This window comes from the organism of the source record quoted next, unplaced genomic scaffold (genome assembly GCF_019419815.1).
Source record: "Pyrus x bretschneideri cultivar Hongxiangsu unplaced genomic scaffold, Pyrus_bretschneideri_v1 Contig17, whole genome shotgun sequence".
Taxonomy (NCBI): domain Eukaryota; kingdom Viridiplantae; phylum Streptophyta; class Magnoliopsida; order Rosales; family Rosaceae; genus Pyrus; species Pyrus x bretschneideri.
The window spans coordinates 4,680,391-4,700,853 of record NW_025999468.1 but is presented as its reverse complement, the minus strand read 5'-3'; the positions used below and the strand labels follow the sequence as shown (position 1 = coordinate 4,700,853).

The window sequence follows — 20,463 nt, the reverse complement described above, 5'->3', positions numbered from 1 at the left end:
AAGCACAAAAGATTGTGATAAGCGAAGACCTTGTGGCTGCAGCTAAACAGCAGCTGCAGTTTCTAGCAGTTGTTGATCGAAACCAGCATCTCTATGACGGTCCTGCTTTGTACAAGGCCATTTATCGGTATGCAGTGCAGGTTAACCAGTGATTTTTAACGGCTAGAACCTTCTTCTGGCAACATGATGTTCCAATGGAAAATCAGATAAGTAATTCAAGAAAAAGAAACTAAAATAATCAGAATACTTAAATGTGGGTATTTAGTTTGTCAACTTTGGAAATTTCAGGTACAAATATTGTTGGCTTCCCTTACTTGCCAAGTATGCTGAATCTGAGGTTTCAGAAGGTCCTCTCGTCGTGCCTCTTGATTGCGAATGGATTTGGCATTGTCACAGGCTCAATCCGGTAGACAACTTCACGGATTAAAACTCACACATGGTTCTTCAAGTTCTTTCACAATCATCCCAACCTGCATTTCTTTGTTGGTTTTTCAGGTGCGTTATGTCACTGATTGCGCAAATCTCTACGGAAGAATCCTTGTGAACCACAACATTGTATCCTCCGTTCAGGGAATCTGCAAAAAGAAAACAGAAGAAATTTGGATCAAACTATATCCTGAAGAGCCATATGAACTCGATATGAGTAGCTGCCTGTCACATGGCAGTGCCAAAAATAATTATGCAACTTCAGAAAGCACAAAGTATAATCTAGTCTCGGCTGTCAGAAGGCAGATTCCTTTCTTTTACCAGGTAACGGAACAGAGATGTCATCTGAAATTTGTTATCCTATCCAAATTTTTGCTCAATAACTGCGACATGTACAAACAGGTATCGAGATCTTACATGAATAACAAACTCTTTCTCGAGGGAGCTGTGGACAGATACAAAGGGTTTTTGCATTTGATCAAGAGAAATAGGGAGAGGTCTATTACGCGCTTTTGTGTTCCGACTTATGACATTGACCTCATCTGGCACTCCCACCAATTGCATCCTGCTTCTTACTGTAAAGATCTTGTGGCAATAATGGGCAAGGTGTTAGAGCATGATGACACAGATTCTGACCGAACCAAGGGTCAAAAGCTAGATGTCGGGTTTTCTGAGACCGGCAAACAATGGGAAGAGACGTTCGGTTCAAGGTACTGGAAAGCAGGAGCAATGTACAGAGGCAGTGCTCCATCTCCTCTCCCCACCAATCTCAGCCAACTACAAATACAAACAGGGAGAAAGAAGGTTGGTCAATCTGATCGGAACAAGAATATTATTCAACTTCCAAAGACAACGTTTGTAGAGGTAGATTCCAATGTCTTCATCTCCCACATTTTTTCATTACGTGAATTGCAAGAAAGACACACTGGTTACTATCCCGGGTGCTTTTCTACCACAAGTTGTTTCCTTGTCAAACTTTTAAGGTTTTACCTTTTCTGCTTCCTGATTCACATTCAGGTTATGCTGGAAATCGTGGCGGTCAAAGACTTACCAACCGGGCATAAAGGCAGCCTCTTTGTCACCTTCAGTAAGAAACAGCCAGATGTCTTCTTCAAGACTGGAAAAAGGATAAACATTTCTTCAGAATCAGAGCAGAAAACGGTGTCTGTTGTTCAATGCGAACCTGCGGGAGAGCTTGTATTCGAGCTTATGTCGTATTCCCCTTCGATTCTGTCAATGTCAAAGACTCCTATACTGCTAGGAACTTCAACAATCACTTTAGATGACATCCTCAACCCTGTTTCTAAACTGCAAGTGGAGAAGTGGTTTCAGTTGACATCGAATTCTGCAGGTCCGGGTTCAAAGCCCATCAGCATACGCATTGCTCTCTCTTCGACTACTCCGATTCCATCACCATATGGTGGTGAAGACAAGGCAAATAGATGTGGTGAGGGCGGTGGTAACTGTGGTAGCCAGTGTGGTGGTGAAAATATGGCAAATAGTGGTGCTTGTGGTGGATGCGGTGGTGCATGTGGTGGTAAAAATATAGCAAATAGTGGTGCTTGTGGTGGATGCGGTGGTGGATGCGGTGGCGGTGGTGGAGGAAATTGTGGTGGTGGTTGTGGCGGCGGCTGCAGGAGTGCCCGGTTTGGGATATAAATCAGAAAATGACTAGATATGCTATACCTATATCCAAAATAAATCAGTCGCAAACTTCATCCTACAAGTCTACTTTCAGCTGTAATCAATGCAATGTATCAGAAAATAATTCAATAAAATTATCTTCTCAAAGAAGTTAATTCTCTCTATTTGGTTTCTTGTACTCCAAGCTTATACTTTAAGGGGGCGTTTGTTTGCCCTCACTAAGTTGGACTGAACTGGACTGGACTAGTTATTAGTCTAATACTGTGTTTGTTCCATGCTGGGACTAACATTAATGAGACTAAAGGGGATTAGCATTGACAAAACCCTTCACTAAGAAGTCTTAGCGAGACCCCCCAATAACCATGGGACTAGCTAAGACTATCCTCTCTTTCTCGTCCTCGTCATGCTCAACGACCACTCCCGACAGACTCCTCGTCATCTCCGGTCACCTAGATCAATCATTAACTTTCCGACTCCCTTTCAGATCCATTTCACAACCAACTTTCATATAAAATATACCAAATTGAAGCTGGGAGTGACAAGATTACGATTTTACTTGAATAGAGGCCAAAATGTGGTCGAATGTGGTCGGAAAATGGCCTGGACGTCTCGGCCTGTTTGGGCTTCTTCAAATCCATGACAGTTCGAGCATTCAAAGTTAAGATCTCGGTCTAGGGATGGTGATGAATTTTTTGGCGGTGCTAACTTCATCCAATTTAACGAGGGTTGGCCGGAAAACACATCGGGAAACCTGCAACTCGTCGGGAAAATTGGAGCCATGAGATTCCATTCGAACAACACATAGCTAGAGAGGGAGGGAGGACAGAGAAATAGACACTAGAATCAATAAGGAGTTTGACCAGGAATGAGAAAGAGACATGAATTGAGAGGTCTAAGAGGAAAAAAAGAGGGAGAGGGTGGGACGATGAGAGAAGAGGAAAAGAGTGGGACGGAAATGGTAGGAAAAGATGAAAAAAAAGATAAGATCATAATAAAATATTAATAATTGATATATTAAATAATATAATATTATAATTTGTTATTATCCAGCTTCTTAGTCCAATACTGCACCAAACGCTGCACTAAGTTAGTCTAGTTTAGTCTAGTCTAAGCCAGTCCAGCTTAGTTCTTGAAGCTAATCCAGTCTGAGATAGTCCGGCGCAACAAACGTCCCCTAAGTAGTTACAAGCATGCACACAAAGTCTTAGATTGAATTTCTTCCGTCCAATATCGCTCGTTTAAAATAATAATAATAATATTTTAGGACGAAACCCTTTTGCATAGTAAAACATAACATGGTTGCATCAGAACTTTGTATCATCAAATTTTCGCAATTTTTTTTTCACTTCGGATGGATTGTCAATCAATTTTGTCTCATGAAAGTACCAAGTGACGGCCATTTTTGAAGCACATAACCTCATTACAACAAAGGAACACTGAAACAACCTTCTAGATCTTCGTTTAGAGTGGCAATTTTCACACTACACTCACCCCCTTGTTTATATCCTTTGATACAAAACAAAATAATTTGTCGTACATTTTAGCCGCTAAATTCAGCAAATCAAATGAAATCAAAGGCATCCAATTCTTAATCATATTCTGATTTGAAATATTTATTTTCCATTCCAGTTACCGCCATTATTGTAACATATTTCTCATATTCTTTCACGTCTGTTGACCAACTTTTGGATGCACAACTTTATATGGTACATCATCAAATGATGACACGTGTAAAGGAAATAAAGATATGTGAATAAAAAATATTTTTATTTTATTTTATTAGAATAAGACATCATCATAACGATGTATCCGTACCCTATAAATCCCGAATTAGAGAATCTAGTCTCTCCTCTAGAGTAATGATAGTGGGGGAAGTGATCCCTTCGGATCCCTCTCACTAAAGCCCACCAATTAATTAATTCAGATCTTTAAAATTTGATCTAACGGTTACAAACAGGAAATCCTTTTAAAAGTTATAATAATTTTAACCCTTAAAGGTTCATATTAATTGATTGATAGGTTTTGATAGGAAAGAATTAGAGATGACTCTTCCCAACATAATAAAGTCCACTTAGATGACAGTGGCAGACAAAATCAAAAGTGCAAAAAACCAGGGTGGAAAGGGCGTATTCTTCCTATTATTTAAACTCTACATAACGTACAAGTTGCAGCTCCTTTTCATTGCAATTTGGCAATAGAGGCAGATTATCTACCCTTTTGTTACGTGCTCTTTCTATTCTTTCTTACGATCACGATTAAAGCACGTCAATATTTTATATTAATTTTTTAATAAAGATAATAAGACAAAAATAATAAGAATATAAATTGTTAATGTAGCTTATCCGTGACCGCATAAATAAAAGTAGATAAGAAAGGCACGGTAAGAGGAGGGCAGAAAATCTGCCCCCTTTTGCAATAGAATAGAACTGCAGCATTCTTCCTATTACCACATCAAATGGCTCAAAGGCTAAATTTAAAATAGTTATATATCCATCCATGCAGATCCCACCACAATGGCAACCACTTGTCTAGTCACGTAACGAGCGTTATTCTCACGCGAAATAACATATATCCCACCAGTGCTCGCAAGAATATCGCCGCCACAGCCGCTCACAACGCTTATCATAATCGAGCTAAAAACATTAAACTTAATATCAATGATATTATCTTTAATCCTTTACTTGTCACCATTCTTGGTGACCAAATGAGCAACTTGTTTTACACGAAAAAGCTAAAGCACACCATCTTTTACTCTACACTACTTCCAATGCAATGACCAACATTAAAAAAACACAAACACAAACCAATAATTTACACTAAGACGGCATAATACAACCAAAACAGCAGCGCGCTCTTATCCACCTTGTCACAACACCCATGTTATGGATTTGTAACTCATGTATAAGGATATGTTAGATAACCCACTCTGTTATGGATTTATAACTCATCACGTCCAGTCCTATCCATCTCACATTTTGACATAACAAACAAAGCACCAGACTCAATTTCATTTTAATTGCTCACAACCTATCTCAACCAGCCCACCAAACACGTTGCGTCTAGACGGGGTCTAGACAGGATTGCAAAATAGAACGACATAAAAATTATAAAGTATTAGAACTTATTGCAAGTATTGGGAACAGGCATATACTAAGCGTTCATCTAAGTCCTACAAGTCTCTTACAATTTATTAAAAAAACAAAATGCAAAATGAAGATTATCTATTTTCTGCCTAAATGAGACTCACGATCTCACATTTTGACATAACAAACAAAGCACCAGACTCAATTTCATTTTAATTGCTCACAACCTATCTCAACCAGCCCACCAAACACGTTGCGTCTAGACGGGGTCTAGACAGGATTGCAAAATAGAACGACATAAAAATTATAAAGTATTAGAACTTATTGCAAGTATTGGGAACAGGCATATACTAAGCGTTCATCTAAGTCCTACAAGTCTCTTACAATTTATTGAAAAAACAAAATGCAAAATGAAGATTATCTATTTTCTGCCTAAATGAGACTCACGATCTCACATTTTGACATAACAAACAAAGCACCAGACTCAATTTCATTTTAATTGCTCACAACCTATCTCAACCAGCCCACCAAACACGTTGCGTCTAGACGGGGTCTAGACAGGATTGCAAAATAGAACGACATAAAAATTATAAAGTATTAGAACTTATTGCAAGTATTGGGAACAGGCATATACTAAGCGTTCATCTAAGTCCTACAAGTCTCTTACAATTTATTGAAAAAACAAAATGCAAAATGAAGATTATCTATTTTCTGCCTAAATGAGACTCACGATCTAGGCGAGTCTAGTCAGGCACCATTTCTTATTTTTTCGAAGCCTAGAGATTAATCGTGATTGCGGCCAGCTGCCTACAGGCGGCACTAGGCGAAGGCTTTGAACACTAGACATTGCTGCATTTGATAACAATTTATGATAGAACAGATCCAACCACACCTGCAACACCCTTATCTAACTTGAAATGGTCTACAGATATATTCATCATTCAACTTAACACCTAAAATATTTGACCATCTTTATACCTGTTCTTGTCACATATGTTTGTAGTCTCTTACTACCAAACCAAAGAACAATATAAAGAAAGAGAGCAAACACAGAATTTAAACCAAAACTGTGGATTAATTACGAATACATGCCAAAATTCACCACGTTTTGAATAAGACAGTCATATCGATACACTAAGCAACTTTTCAGGTAACCAAAGCAGCCACATGTTACGCGAAAGGCTCGAAGAAATTCAAGACCAACTAAAATCCAAAGAGACGCAATAATTTGCACCAAAACAATTGCTTATATACACAAGAAACAATGTGAATTGTCATAGCAGAACAACCCAAAAGGTTCCAATTTCAAAACCAGAGAGATGTATCCACCACAAAGCCATACAATTAGATTCTTATTTCTTCTTATTTAAACTATAGAACCATTAGAAGACAAAACAACAAACACATTATATATGAATTTATTATTTATTTTTGTCAATTAGTAGACGCTTGGGGTGCCATGGAAACAACAACTTTACCGTCTTGAATTTGATTCAATACACCAGCAGCAGCTTGTCTTGCATCTACAGCCACCGGAGCCACCGTCTGGTATGAAGAAACGACACCTCCAGCTGCAGTGTAGTATACGTGCCTCCCGACGGCGTCATACCCAACCGGTGCAAACCCTTCACTATAAGCTGCAATCTTTGCCTGTTGTGCCTGCTGAGCCTGTAGTGCCTGCTGAGTTTGCTGAGCCTGTAGTGCCTGCTGAACCTGTTGCGCCTGCTGAGCTTGCTGAGCCTGTAGTGCCTGCTGAGCCTGTTGCGCCTGCTGAGCCTGTTGCGCCTGCTGAGCTTGGTGTGCCTGCTGAGCTTGCTGACCTTGTTGTGCTTGCTGAATTTGTTGTGCTTGCTGTGCTGCCACTGCATTATTGTACACCTGAGCGTCCCGGTACACCTCTGGTGCCATCCTCTGCGGTACTCCATAGTATGCCTGACCAACTGGTCCAGTTGCCGGTCTAGGAGCGGGAGCCTGGTACACACCGGTCGGAGTCGAAATGAGATAAACGGGCTGCTCCGGTCCAGATGGGGCAGCCGTCACCGGATAACCCCCAGTGTTCATATGCCTTTCTGGCATATACGCAGTTGAAAATTGCATAGGCGGTGGCATTGCCACCGGAGACGATCCTTGCGCCGGTTGAATGTTGTCTGGAAGTTTTTGTGTGTAATAATCGCCGGTGTAACCCCTAGGGTTTCCCATTTCGTCGCTTTTCCGGTGATATATGGTGGTCGGCTCGTGATTGGCAGCGATTTGCAACCTCTGCAACTCCTGGATCTGCCTCTGAATCTCCGCCGGAGATATCACCGGTTCTCCGGTGTGGCGATCCTCAGATCCAACCAGAGTGCTTTTCACAAGCGAATCGGGAACCGTAGGCGGAGTGACAGAGTCGGGAAATTTCGGAACCGGCACAGCCTTGTATCCCTTATCGAATCCGAACAAGAAATCGGGGTTCGTCGGCGAGGACGTGACGGGAGCCGTCGGAGAGGAGCCATCGGGAGACCCTATCTGAACGGAATTCAAAGCGTCGACGAACCACTGGCGCTCGGACTTGGTCTCGCTGGAGCCGAAGCTAGCGGAAGGGTTGGTGCCAAAAGGGAAGAGGAAGAGTCGAAGCCTGGCGGGCTTAGCGGAAGCGCGGTAGAGCCGGTCGTACTCGATCATCATGTGGTCGAGGTCCTCGTCGTTGGTGACGGAGATGAGAGCGTCGAGATCTTCGCCGGGGAGCTGGTACTTGAAGCAAACGTCGTCGTTAGAGGTGTCGCAGAGGGAGGAGAGCTTGGAGATGAAAGCGGAGAGCTTGATGTTGCGGTCGACGGTGAGGATTTTGGTGTCGCCGCCGACGTAGGCGAGCTGGTGGTCGTGGGGGCGGGGCTGGATTTTGCCACCGTAGCTGCACATGAACTTGACTTTGTAGGAGGAGGCGGAGGAAGGGGGTTGGTCGTCCCATGAGGGGGTGTCGCAGTCGATTTCGCGGGAGCGAGGGGAGGAGTCGCGGGAGTCCGGGTAGGGGCAGTTCTCCATCGGAAATTGAGAAATGCGGGAGGACCCGGAGGAGTGAGGAAATCAAATTAGGGTTGGGGATTTGGGAGTCATTGGAAATGAAAAGGATTTGGGATTTCGGTGGCGGAATTTCGGATTCGGTGGGAAATGATGACAAAAAATGGAAAGAATTTTCTTTTGGGGCGTGATTTAGTTTACTGGAAAGTGGAAATGTGTAAAAAAAAATGGAAAGAATTCACGCTACAATTCTTGATTACGGCGGTACATTTTTTTAATATGGAAAAAAAATGGTGTTATTCACAAAATTAATTTTTTTTTTTTTTATGTACCCTTGTTATTTTTTTTTTTTTAATATCCCTTTGCACTCTGCAAATTATGAAAAGATTCTTTCAACTATTCTCTTGCATGATAGAGAAAAGAAAATTTATAAACGCACAATTTGTTTGGCTTCTCACAAAATCATGTTTAGTCACATCTGTTGCGTATGTTTAATTTATTAAATTCATTGATAAAAAACAAAAAATAAAAAGTGTGAGAGAAATTAAAAAGGGTGAAAAACACTTCAAATAAAAGACTTTCATCTCTTCAAACCCTTAAACGCTAAGGCGTCTTTTGGGGATATCTGGACGTGGTATGTCAACAACTTTTTTGAGTGTTACATGTCGGGTACAAGGTTGAATGTTTTGCGCGACCATTCATAGTTTTCTCATCCAAAACTCAAAACAATTCTCAAAAATTTTAACCCCAAGCGTTACATTATCATTTTATTTAGTAAATGTAACGACCCGTCCCCAAATATTATGGTTTTTATAATTTTCAAGCGTGAGTTTACGAAAATGCCTTTCAAGGCGGAAAATGTTGACTTTTGTCGACCACTTATAAGATTTGTTTCCTTGGCATATCCTTGTACTACTCGATGCTACGAACGCGTGGGCGCAAGCAAAATTGAATTTGGAGCTAAAACTAAGTACTTATGGAATGTGGAACGTTAATGGTATTTTGGTAATTTTACATTCCACGAGATATTTTCATGTTTCTTCTTTTCTTACTTGTTTGCTATGCTAGTGGGCCCACCTCTATCCTCTTTGTCTCCCAGGCTCCCAGCCCTCTCTCTTTCTTCCCTCCCTTTTTCCTTATTTTTCTTCTTTTTCCCGTGACATCTCTCACCTTTCTCACTCACAACTCTCATTATCTCCCTCTCATCTCTCTCTGCATTATCTCTTTCGCTCTGGGCACACACACGCGCACAACCAACAACCACCAGGATTACCTCTGTAACGACCAGTCCCCAAAAATAATTTTAAAATGTGAAATTACGAAAATGCCCTTCGAGGCAAATGTGTTGACTTTTGTTGATCGCCCTGTCGTGTCACATAAGATCTATTCCCTTTGAGTGTCTTTGTAGTACTCAACATTACGGACACGTGGGTGCAAGTGAATCGTATTTGAAGTTATAACGAAAGAGTTATAAACGATTGAGGTTGAGGGCAAAATGGTCATTTAACATAAATCTGGAAGGCTCTAAATTTGTTGGATCATCAATATGGTGCCACGTGTGTGGCCAGGATGGAAGGATGAAAGGAGAAATGATGGAAATGAGAGAGATGGACGAAAGAGAGAGGTTGCCTAATCAGGAAAGAGGAAATGAGGGGAAAGAAGGAAGGAGAGAAGGAGAGAAACCGGTTGGGTTCTCGTTAACCCTCGTGACCCGACCCCATTCCTTTCAAATTTTTTTGGCAGTTTCTCTTCGGTTTTTTCTGCAAATTGCAACCATTCACCACCATAAATCAACACAAAGACCTCTCATCTTCATTTCTCCATCAAACCAGAGTTGTTTTGATCATTGTTTCACGATTAACACCCACGTCGGTCCCCGGATTCCACGACAGCGATTCCACAGATCTTGCAAACTCCAACGACAGTGACCACCCTTATTCAACTCCTTTTGAGGTCAGGAACAAAGCCCAAACAAGTTTGGGGGGATGGAACTGCGGATTTGATGAATCGGGGTTCACCCATTTTTGGGGTTTTTAACGGATCGAGGGTGATTTGAGGTGTTTCCCAACTGAATTGGACTTCAGCCCAGATATGAAAGTTGTTATTCTTATTATGATCTACATTCCTGTGAAATTTGGGAATTTTTGTAGTTGATTTTTCCTACAAGTCGAGCCTGCCAGCCACCGCCTTTTGGCAGCTTGTGCAGCAAATCGTGGGGGGGAAACCCCAGATCCCTCCTTAGGTTTTTTGACATGCCAAATCCGAATTCACCGTTTGTTTTCCCAAATTCTATCATTTAGGTATAGTTTTACTAAATGGTCTCAAATTGTGGTCAGGTGCATTGGTAGGAAGTGACTTCATCCTTGCTAGCTCGAATGGTTCCCAGGCAACAAAATATCTGTGAGTGGACCTTTTCTAAACTTGCATGTTTTCATAAAATCTTATGTTTGCATGCATTGCATATTTCATGAATGGAGCATGATTTATAATATGCTTTTGCGGATTTTTATATTTATGATTTGCAAAGAAATTATTATTCATTTAAATTGCTTTAACGAGATAATTACGATTTATCGAATTTATGTTTTACGAAAGGTTATCAATCATTGGATTTTCATAGATGAAATTCTATGGATTTGTGGATACGATTTATGAAAATGAGTTATGATGGAGTTATGAGATGAGACTTTGAGCTTTTGAGCTCCAAATTTGAGATGAGATTTTGAGATATACTTTCAGTACTTATCTAGCAGGTTATCATACAACACATCCACACAACAAGGGTATGTAGACGTCTATGGCCATAAGACACAGTTGAGGATATCTATGTATATATTTCTTCTCCGGTGTAACCCAGAGTCATATAGCTTCACCTTCGGGTGATGGGGCCTACCATGTTTCTTCACTAGCATAACCCAGTGTCATACAACTTCACCTTTGGGTGATGGACAAGTACTACCTTTAGGCAAATGAGGAGTGAGATATTTATGCCATACCCCCAATTTCATTGGCGAAACTAGTGACTAACGGCTTCACTAGCCACAGTTAGTGTCAGTGTGTGATGTTATATATTTCTTCTCTGGCATAACCCAAACTCGTACAGCTTCACCTTTAGGTGATAGGGCTTACCATGTTTCTTCACTAGCGTAACCCAATGCCGTACAACTTCACATTCGGGTGATGGACAGGTACTACCTTCGGGCAACTATGATACCCCTAGAGAGTACAACATTGATGTGATTTACGAAGGTTTTACGGATTTGCCTTCAGATGGCTATATTATCATTTCTACGCACAGTTTTATACGTACTAATTTTATGAACGTTTTCATGGCATGTAGAGTTTTTGGAAACTACTATGTAGTATTATATATATGCGTTTTCAAAACAGGGGGTTAGTATATTCATAAAGAAAATGATTTTCTTATTATTAGCATTATTAAAAATTTCAGTCCACTCACATTTTCTGTTTTTGTGCCTCCTCAAGAGTTAGAATCGAAGCACACGATCCCGACTTCAGGGCACTTCCACATAGATATATTTGAGTCTTCTCAGTGTATGACTTTTCCCTTCGTTCATACCTTTTTATTATAATTCCTTGAAATTATTCTTATTTAGTTGTATACTTTGAACACGTTCCTGCATTAGCATTTTCGTTCTAATTACATATTTTATTCGAAGGCATTTTAAAAATAGCTTCATCACCCTTAGGTGTCGGCCAACACGTGCCCATCCTGGTATTAAAGGAATATCGGGATTGGGACGTGTCAGCCTCCTCATGACTTCTGGGAGCCCGCAAACCATAATTCATAGACAAAAACCCCTGTAATACTCTTCCCCGTGCTGCACTATAGTAACCACCATGCTTGTGTCCTCCGATGAGTTCCGCCATCTACGGTGAAGGTAAACCCCCTTGAACCTTTTAGATCATGTTTTAGTGTTAGATTAAGCTAGTGTTAAATGAGTAATCATACAACACATACACACAACATGAGTATGTATACGTCTATGGTCATAGGACACAGTTGAGGATATTTATGACATACTCCTAGCTTCACTGGTTAAACCAGTGTCAGCTTCACTAGCCATGGCTAGTGTCAGTGTGTTATGTATATGTTTCTTCTCTAGCGTAACCCAGAGTCGTACAACTTTCACCTTCAGGTGATGGGACTTACCATATTTCTTCAGTGGCATAACCAAGTGTTGTATATCTTCATCTTCAGGGTGATGGTTATGCCTTTGGCGCGACTATGATACCCCTAGTTGAGTACATCATTGATGTGATTTACGAATGTTTTACAAATTTACCTTCGGGCGACTATATTACCATTACTGAGCACTGGTTTATACTTACATGTTTTATGAATGTTTTCATGGCATACTAGAGTTTTTTGAAAATCTACTATATAGTACTATATGAGTTTTCAAAACAAGGGGTTAGTACGTTCAGAAAGAAAATGGTTTTCTTATTATTAGTATTATTATTATTATTATAAACTTTGGTTTACTCACCCTTTATTTTGCGCCCCCTTTAGGATTTAGAATCGAGGCGTACGATCCCAACGTCAAGGCACTTTCACATAGGTATCTTCAAGTCTTCTCAGTGTATGACCCATTCCTTTGTTTGTACCTTTTTATAGTAATTCTTGATTAGTTGTATGCTCTAAATACGTTTCCGTGTTTGCGTATTTCTTTATATTTACATATTTTATTACTTTTTTTTACCGATACCACTTGGATGCATGTTAGAATGGCTTTGTCACCCTTGGCTGTTAGCTAGCACGTGTCTATCCTGGTATTTCGAGATATCGAGGTTAGGGCGTGTCAGTAAATGTTAGTCACAAATTCATATTATAACCTACGAGTAAGAATTTATCTATACTATTATTAAGAAAACCCTCATTGTCAACTTTTTGCTCATTTTTTTCCTATTTTGGCCTCACTTTTGATACACAATACTTACATAATGAGGGCAAAATATAATTTTGTATCTTTTGAGAAAATGACAATTATATCCCTATTTTTCCTATTTTATCTTCACTTTTGATACACAATATTTACATAAAGATGACAAATAGTAATTATGTAATATCAAGATAAAATATGCACTTATTAAAAAAAATTGTCTCATCATCATTTTTTCATACTCTTTTTTAAATTTTAAAAACTAATCTCACTCTTTAATTAAAAAAAAAAAATGAAATTGTTTACACACACAGAGTATGTGCACATCGGCTAGTATCAATACTTTAAACACAAGTACGAATGAATTCCTTAAACCCAAACCCGAATTAATTCCGACTGGTTGACCTCCCAACCCGCCAAAATTGCATACCCATATCACCACTTGAATTTGATTTAATAGGCTGACCCGTGATCATGCACGACTCGCAACCCGGCCCGGAAATTAACAAACCGGAGTTATGGTCAGTCAACTGACTGCGAAGAAGCTCGCTGATCCAACCAGAAAAATCACAGCTTCCGTACAACAATGGTGAAAGCCGTCGTCGGAGAGGAAACCCAGCTCAAATTAGCCGAGGATCGCCTCGAGCAATCCTCCACCGCCGTGCAGGTCCTCTCTCTCTCTAAAGATTGATGCTTCTGAGTTTTACGGTTTTTGATTTGTTTCTTATGAAAATTCAGGTGGGGCTCCTCGTAGGCAAGCTCAGCTCGTCTCTAGACCGAGGTTTCGCCTTCGATTTGGTCCCAACGCCACCGAACGACGCCGGAGAGCCTGCTTGCTCCGTCGTGGAGCCCGCTAGGGACGACAAGAGAAAGGGGTTTAAACCCAAATCTCAGCCCTCCGATTCCTCCTCTCTCTCCATTGACAAGGACTGGGTCGCCGAACATGCCCGTCAGGTCAGTTACATATACATAAAATGTTCCTCTATATATATGTATGCTTGTATATTTGCATTCCTATTTGTATATATGCATACAATTAAAGTCTAATATGTGATCTGGTTTCTGGGTTTTTCTCATTGTGCTTGAGTAGTTGTAATAGGAATTTGTTTGATGTTTCAGGTGTCCAGAATGTTAGTGGGTGGCATGAAGGTGGTTGGCATATACATTTGGGCTAGCGATAGCGCTTTTAAGAATTCGAACATCGTGCTTTGCCAGGTATTCTTTTGGCCCGGATTGGATTTGATATGTGGATGTTTCTTTGTAGAGCTTAGTTCTGATTGCTAAAATGTTTTTATCAAACGTTACTCAGTGGCACCGTTGCTCTATGAGCTTGGTTTTGTCGAGAAGTATGGGTGGCTTTAACTGTGCTTAATGCCCTGCTTAGTCGCAGAGAAATGTGCAGGAAGGATTATACGGGATTGATTGTTCAATGTTTCCATTTACAGCTTTTGACTGTTGATTTTTTATCCGGTCTGAAAGGCCTATCAAGTAAAGTTTGAAATTCATGAAATTAGGCCTAATACAACCATTCATTTTAGCGGATGCACCCTTTTCATTTTCCGAGAACTAATACAATATAAGGGTTGGCAACAAACTCTCGTGGTTATCTCAATAATGTTTTATAGTTACCAACTTACCATAAATCTAATGGAAAACAAGGAGGTTATTTCACTTTAAACTCTCTTGGTTGGTTTACTTCCAAATAATGGGTCAGCTATGACCAATATGGGACTGCCTATATTCACTTTAAAATTTGAGTTATCGTATGCGTATTCTGTGAAAAAATGATTTTTTATTTATTAATGGAAAAGACCCCTGCAGACTGTAATGGGAGTTGCCAAAGCAGCACCCCTCTCAGAGAGTGATTGGGATGAGAGACTGCTCATTCACATTTGTTATAGTCCAAGGAGGTGTGTTCCCAACCTGAACTGTCCCACTTTATTCTCTCTTAATTATTGTCAAATGTTATTTCACGCTGATTGAAGAGGTTATTTCTGTAGGTGGACATGTCGAAATTGTGCAGTAGCTTCAAATATTACATCAAGCAGCCTAAGACCTTGTGACTTCAAAATGGGAAGGGTCCTAAATTCCCTTCAAAGATTTAGGTGCATGTACAACTTTGATATCAGGTACTGTCTGCTTTTCTTATTAATAAGCCTTATTTAACCGAAGATAGAGGATTCTTTTATTTATGGCTTCTGAAACTGCAGGAATTTGTTTTTCCTCTCAGTGGTCCAGGCTGTTGTAAGTCCTGCCTACCAGAGTGCTCTTGTGCTATATTAATATATATTCTTAGAACTTATAAATATACTTTTCCTGTTATTTTTACACACACCAAAGCCAACACTGAAGTTGAACCTTAAATCTAAACACTTTGCTTATATTGAGCTTCTACCTTCCCAACGTGATAGATATTGAGATCTCATAGTACCGAGGGTCATATCCAATTTACTAATAGTATTTTTGTTATTGATGCTTCATTACAATACTGGTGCTATAATGGTGTTTAGGTTTTCTCATGGTAGTTATTCTTTCCCAGATTGCCCATATTTCACAAGAATTCATCAAATCTCCAAACTGTTACTGAAGCTCTACGTCATGGTATTTCAGTTCATGCGAAAGATTTAAAAAGTGCAAAGGCCATGATTGATGGAAATTTGGTAAGTTGCTCATTGACTTGTTCGGTTGTTCCTTTGAAAATTACTTTACACCTTTTTGTTAATTTGCTGGATACTTGTGTGTATGTTAGTGCTCTGGGCGGTGTCTATTTTAATGTTCTGGATGACCTTGAATTGGTTCCATCGAATTCTTATGTTGATATCTGTTGTGATGTAATAGTTTACCAATCAACAGAAAAAATAAACAAATAAAACCTCGAGTTAAGCTTGCTTGCGTGCAATTTTCTCTGAGTTTCTGCTTTTTCACTTGTGCCTGCATTACTGACCAATTCCAATACCCACATCGCATGTGTAATCAATCATCTTACAGCATAAAGCAGAGTGTTTGAATTGTGCTTTCCCCTTTTATTTGCCAGAATCAATAAGCATGGTTTCTAGCTTGCTACTTTTAACCTCAAGTTCTCATCTAGATTTTTCTATCTTGCATAAACTTTAGGTTGTTAACAATGATCTATGCACATCAGATGGTCTGCATGAAGTCGAGTTGCTTCTACCTTTTATGAAAGATACTGAAGGTGTGTTTATGCATTATTTAATTTTTCTCTTCATTTTTTTTTCTTGAATTTCGTTTTCCATTTTGAGATTCTATCCTAATATTCATCTATATTGTGTAAAGCCTGCAGCCAAAAAGATACTGCTGGTATTCTTGATTTAAGCGGTTCGGTGTGTTCCTTTGCATACTTAAATCCTAAAGAACCAATTTCACAAGCTGTTGCTGATATAAAGGTATACAAGAGATAATCACTTTTAATTATCTGTTCGTGATGTTAGACTGAATATTAATTATTGGTTTTAGTTTCAAAAAGCCATTTGGAATTCACATTTTATCATTAATTGACTGTACTACCTTTTTAGAGAATTCAGATTAGAATTGATTATAGGGATTCTGTATCGACAATGTAGTTTTCGCTTGTTTAATTTGCATAGTGCTCATATCCTGAAACATCAAGGATTGTTTTTATGTTTGTACTTGTAGGATGACATTATCACGAGTCTGCAGAGTAGACTAGATATTATCTGTGATGAGGCAGATGGCGAGGCAGTTACAACTGAAACTAGCGGCCAGCAAGCAAAAGATGGTGCTGATACTCAGGAAGCAAGAGATGGGATATCCAGTGAAACACCTGCTTCTCATATTGTTCTTCAATCATTCAGGTCTGTTAGGGATGTTATGTTTTAATAAAATGAGATTTTCACATTGCTGACCGAGGTCGCCACTGACCACATTTGTTATGCATTTTAAAACAGAAAAACATGCAGTCTTTCACTTCCCCGAAGAGTCTTTGTTCCTTGGTTAGCGGGTACATTTGTGTGTGACTACCTACAACCATCTGAGACTTTTGAGGTTTGTACTTATAGACTAAAGACATAAAATTGGAAATTTTTTTGAAGTTTGTACTTATAAACTAAAGACATAAAATTGGAAAATAATGATGCACCCTTTCCGTCTTTGGTTCTTAAGAGCTCTATTTGGACAAAATGTTGAGAAAATGAGCTTTTTAGTTATTCTCTTTATAGCTCCATGTCTTGGTAGCTCTGACATTTTGCTTTCCATGCTCGCTTAGGTTCTGAAAGATCGATGTGTCGAATTGCTGTCTATGGAAGCTCCAACAGATAACGCAACAATCTTGGAACCAGAAATAGATGCCCCATCTGCAGTGACCAAATCTTTTTGGGATGTGGCGGTGCCACTTCCCTTGGCATCCAACTCCCATTCAGAGAAGAGCGGACTTGACAAATTGAGGGGAGAAGGTGGCCAAAAATCTTCACAGTTGTCTAATTTCAACATCATGGCTGCTGTTATATTCCTTCTTCTCTCTATAACTGTAGGATACATTCTCATATTCGTCAAGAGATCATAGTTAAAGCAAGCCTCACTTGTTCACACTGGTTAACTTTTTTTTGTCCTATAAAATCAATTGACTTCGTCCTTTGAATTTCCTTTTACTTTTAGGGTAAAAATATGCAGCTGAATTATTGAACATTTATATGATAAATCCATGGAATTCCTTTTGTTTTAATGCATCTTTCCAAACGCATAAAATGGAGCGAATGATATGCAGATCAAAGTTCGAGATACCCAGAATTCCGTTTGATAACCATTTTGTTTTTAGCTTTTTGTTTCACTTTGTCTGCCTGAGGCAGACATAGAAAATAAAACCCACTTGAGATTGTTTTCTGCTTTTAGTTTATTCTGTGTACCAATCCGTGCATTTATCTTCTGCATCTTTCACCACCATTGCTTCGCAGACCTGAGCGTTTCATCCCTTATTTCTCCCATGTACTTACCATGCTTTTAGCGAAAAATTGAAAACTGAAAACGAAATGGACTGTGTAATTCTTTCCATAACCATGGCCTCTAATTACTTGCAAGTAAGCATCCTTCTCCGGATGCTTCTCGCAGTTCTGCAACGTCAGCAGGAGGGTCAAGCTCGTGAGGAATTTTTCCCGGATAGACTCCATCAAACTGCCAAGACAAGACCAAAACTTACAGTTCTGCAGAGGTTTTCCAAAGACAAGCTCACCTCCTATCAACAACTAGCACTGAACGAAGCTCACAGTTAGCAAAGCTGCATAGAAACAACAGAAAAGACAACAAGAAAGGTAATCTCCTTCGTCTGGACTTTAAAGATGAAAATTACATATGGAAAATAACATAAAAAAAAGTAACTTGTAAAACAATCAACAATATTCAGTTAGAAAAAGAATATATTCAATTAGACAAGCAATCAAAACCAGAGCTTTCTCCGATATGTAATCACACTAAATCGCTTGTCAGTAGAAGATCATTTGCAGGAAAAAGAGGCCGATACTCGGTAGTGTTTCTTCTCTGCTCACATGGATGATCACCCTGCAGCTGCAGTGCCAGAGGACACACACATTTAAGTGCAAAGTTCAATTAAAATGCAGTGGTTATGTGAACTGTGTGCGGAGGAATTTTGAAATAAACCTCTTCACAGTAGTGTGCATATAGGTATCACAATTTACCTGTTGGAGAAGTCTCACTGGCATGGAACAGCTTCAAAGTAAAATTGATCTTCACCCAGTTGAAATGTTAAACATTTGCAAAGGAAAAATAACTACTGAAATAAGGATTCTCAATTTCTCTCGCCTCACATTCGGCACAAAATTTTGCACAGCTGTCATTAGTTTTAACATAAAATGAAGTACCAGATGGTCCCGGCAAAGCTCAACACCTATAAATGGTGGGTGTTTAGACGTAAAATTTTTGGAGGGTCACAGTTCCCTACAATGCTACCACTAATCAAAACAGGTTGTTTTCTCTTTTCTCAACTTCCACCAAATGTAACATCATGACTCTTATTCGTTTCAAAGAACGTAGACTCACCCAATCAAGTATTCAATCAATTAATCAAGTACATAACTGAAACAATTAAGATTTAACACCTTTCCACATTGCCAAAAGAGCTGAAATCTACCACTTAAGTCAGTAACACGAAAGTTAACGAAATAGTTTGATCTTCTAGATTTATTGTAAAACTTAGAACTACATTATCACTCCAATCAATTCCAGCAAGTCGTCAGCTATGAAAATTGAAATGGGAAAACATGTAAACTAAGTGTTCAGATGCTAAGCAAGATTCAATCAAGTGATTTCAGTTACAAGGGGCAACCACATACCTACTTAGTAGAATAAAGATAAAAGCCTAAGAAGAGTATTACAGAAACAGGACCCTGTTAATAACATGACGTACCAAATGTTCCCGGCAAAGCTCAACCACTGTACATCGTGGGCTGATTGCCTTGAAACTGAATGATGGTTACTGCTCCCATCATTGCAACCTGTATACGCTTTCCGTCTGCATTATCCTACAACATTGCCATTGGTCAATACTCAATACACGTTGCTTTTTAGATCTTCAACTTCCACCAACCAAGTGAAACGTTCCGACTCTTATTTGTTTGGTATATAGGATACTGTCTCTTCAAGTGTTCCAACATAACAGTGCCTTAACAAACAGCAGCTAAATGTTTCGAGAATCATAGGCTCGTACACAACTGAAACAATAATTCCTAAACCAAACATAAAATTCACCCTATATACTTAAAAGTCGAGAATCATAGACTTCACTGCCGGATCCTTGACCACATACAAAAACTTGGAGAAATTAGGGATTCATATCTAATAACTAATAAGTGAAGTTGAAACTTGAATTCTACCAAAAATAAAGCTATAAAATTGACCGAACCAACACGCAAACCTGTCTCGTTGTAGTAAATTAAGGGTCGTCAGTGCTCAACCACCACGGATCGGATCAACGAACTTCTGTTTCTTCTGAAGAAGAAACCCTTCATCCCCATCGTTGTTTGTAGAAGATTCACACCCAGAAAGCCGCTTCCTTTTCAGATTTTTCGATGTCATATCCAGAGATGCGGCTGCCCTCCTTCTCAGCGACCTCTTCTTCTTGGGAAGGATGATGGGGACTGACGAAAACCCGAAACATGTTTTCTTGTTGGGCCTTCTTCTCAGAGACGACCGTTTCTTTCTCGGAAAGATCGTGAAGGAATCACGACCAGATTTCGATTTCTTGGCAGCACAGAAGCGGATGAAATCTGCAACAACAGAAAATTCATCAAAAACCCACCTTTTCTGTTCCTCCCAATTCTGAAGGACCACCGCAACCTCCGAAAAAAGATTCAAATTCGAATTCATACTCACAAAACCAAATCAATTCAGCAGAATGACAGAGTGGATTTAGGGTTTCAGAT

The 20,463-nt window shown here is 39.5% G+C and overlaps 3 protein-coding genes across 6 annotated transcripts; 2 read left to right on the top strand and 1 right to left on the bottom strand.

The window, feature by feature from the left end:
- The first annotated feature begins 298 nt into the window (after positions 1-298).
- Positions 299-2,085, top strand: LOC103939737 (glycine-rich domain-containing protein 1-like). The gene has a single exon (XM_048581751.1). It carries the CDS (start codon positions 376-378, stop codon positions 2,083-2,085), a length of 1,710 nt encoding a protein of 569 aa, XP_048437708.1. The 5' UTR covers positions 299-375.
- A 4,295-nt stretch (positions 2,086-6,380) lies between these two features.
- LOC103939730 lies at positions 6,381-8,227 on the bottom strand. 2 transcript variants are annotated; one of them, XM_048581540.1, is made up of 2 exons: positions 6,903-8,227; positions 6,381-6,866 (listed from the first exon to the last, which is right to left on the bottom strand). In XM_048581540.1, exons 1-2 carry the CDS (start codon positions 8,172-8,174, stop codon positions 6,588-6,590), a joined length of 1,551 nt encoding a protein of 516 aa, XP_048437497.1. In that variant the 5' UTR covers positions 8,175-8,227; the 3' UTR covers positions 6,381-6,587. The 2 variants fall into 2 exon arrangements, with proteins under 2 accessions (XP_048437497.1, XP_018501150.2); XM_018645634.2 differs by having other exon boundaries at positions 6,381-8,227.
- Positions 8,228-9,834: 1,607 nt separating this feature from the next.
- Positions 9,835-17,753, top strand: LOC103939729 (protein odr-4 homolog). Of its 3 annotated transcripts, none has more exons than XM_048581538.1 (14): positions 9,835-10,392; positions 10,487-10,550; positions 12,685-12,733; positions 13,515-13,721; positions 13,793-14,008; positions 14,174-14,269; positions 14,876-14,964; positions 15,055-15,183; positions 15,594-15,714; positions 16,169-16,247; positions 16,349-16,458; positions 16,709-16,887; positions 16,981-17,077; positions 17,298-17,753. In XM_048581538.1, exons 4-14 carry the CDS (start codon positions 13,641-13,643, stop codon positions 17,592-17,594), a joined length of 1,494 nt encoding a protein of 497 aa, XP_048437495.1. In that variant the 5' UTR covers positions 9,835-10,392; positions 10,487-10,550; positions 12,685-12,733; positions 13,515-13,640; the 3' UTR covers positions 17,595-17,753. The 3 variants fall into 3 exon arrangements, with proteins under 3 accessions (XP_048437495.1, XP_048437494.1, XP_048437496.1); XM_048581537.1 differs by having other exon boundaries at positions 12,685-12,754; XM_048581539.1 differs by lacking the exon at positions 12,685-12,733.
- Positions 17,754-20,463: the final 2,710 nt, after the last annotated feature.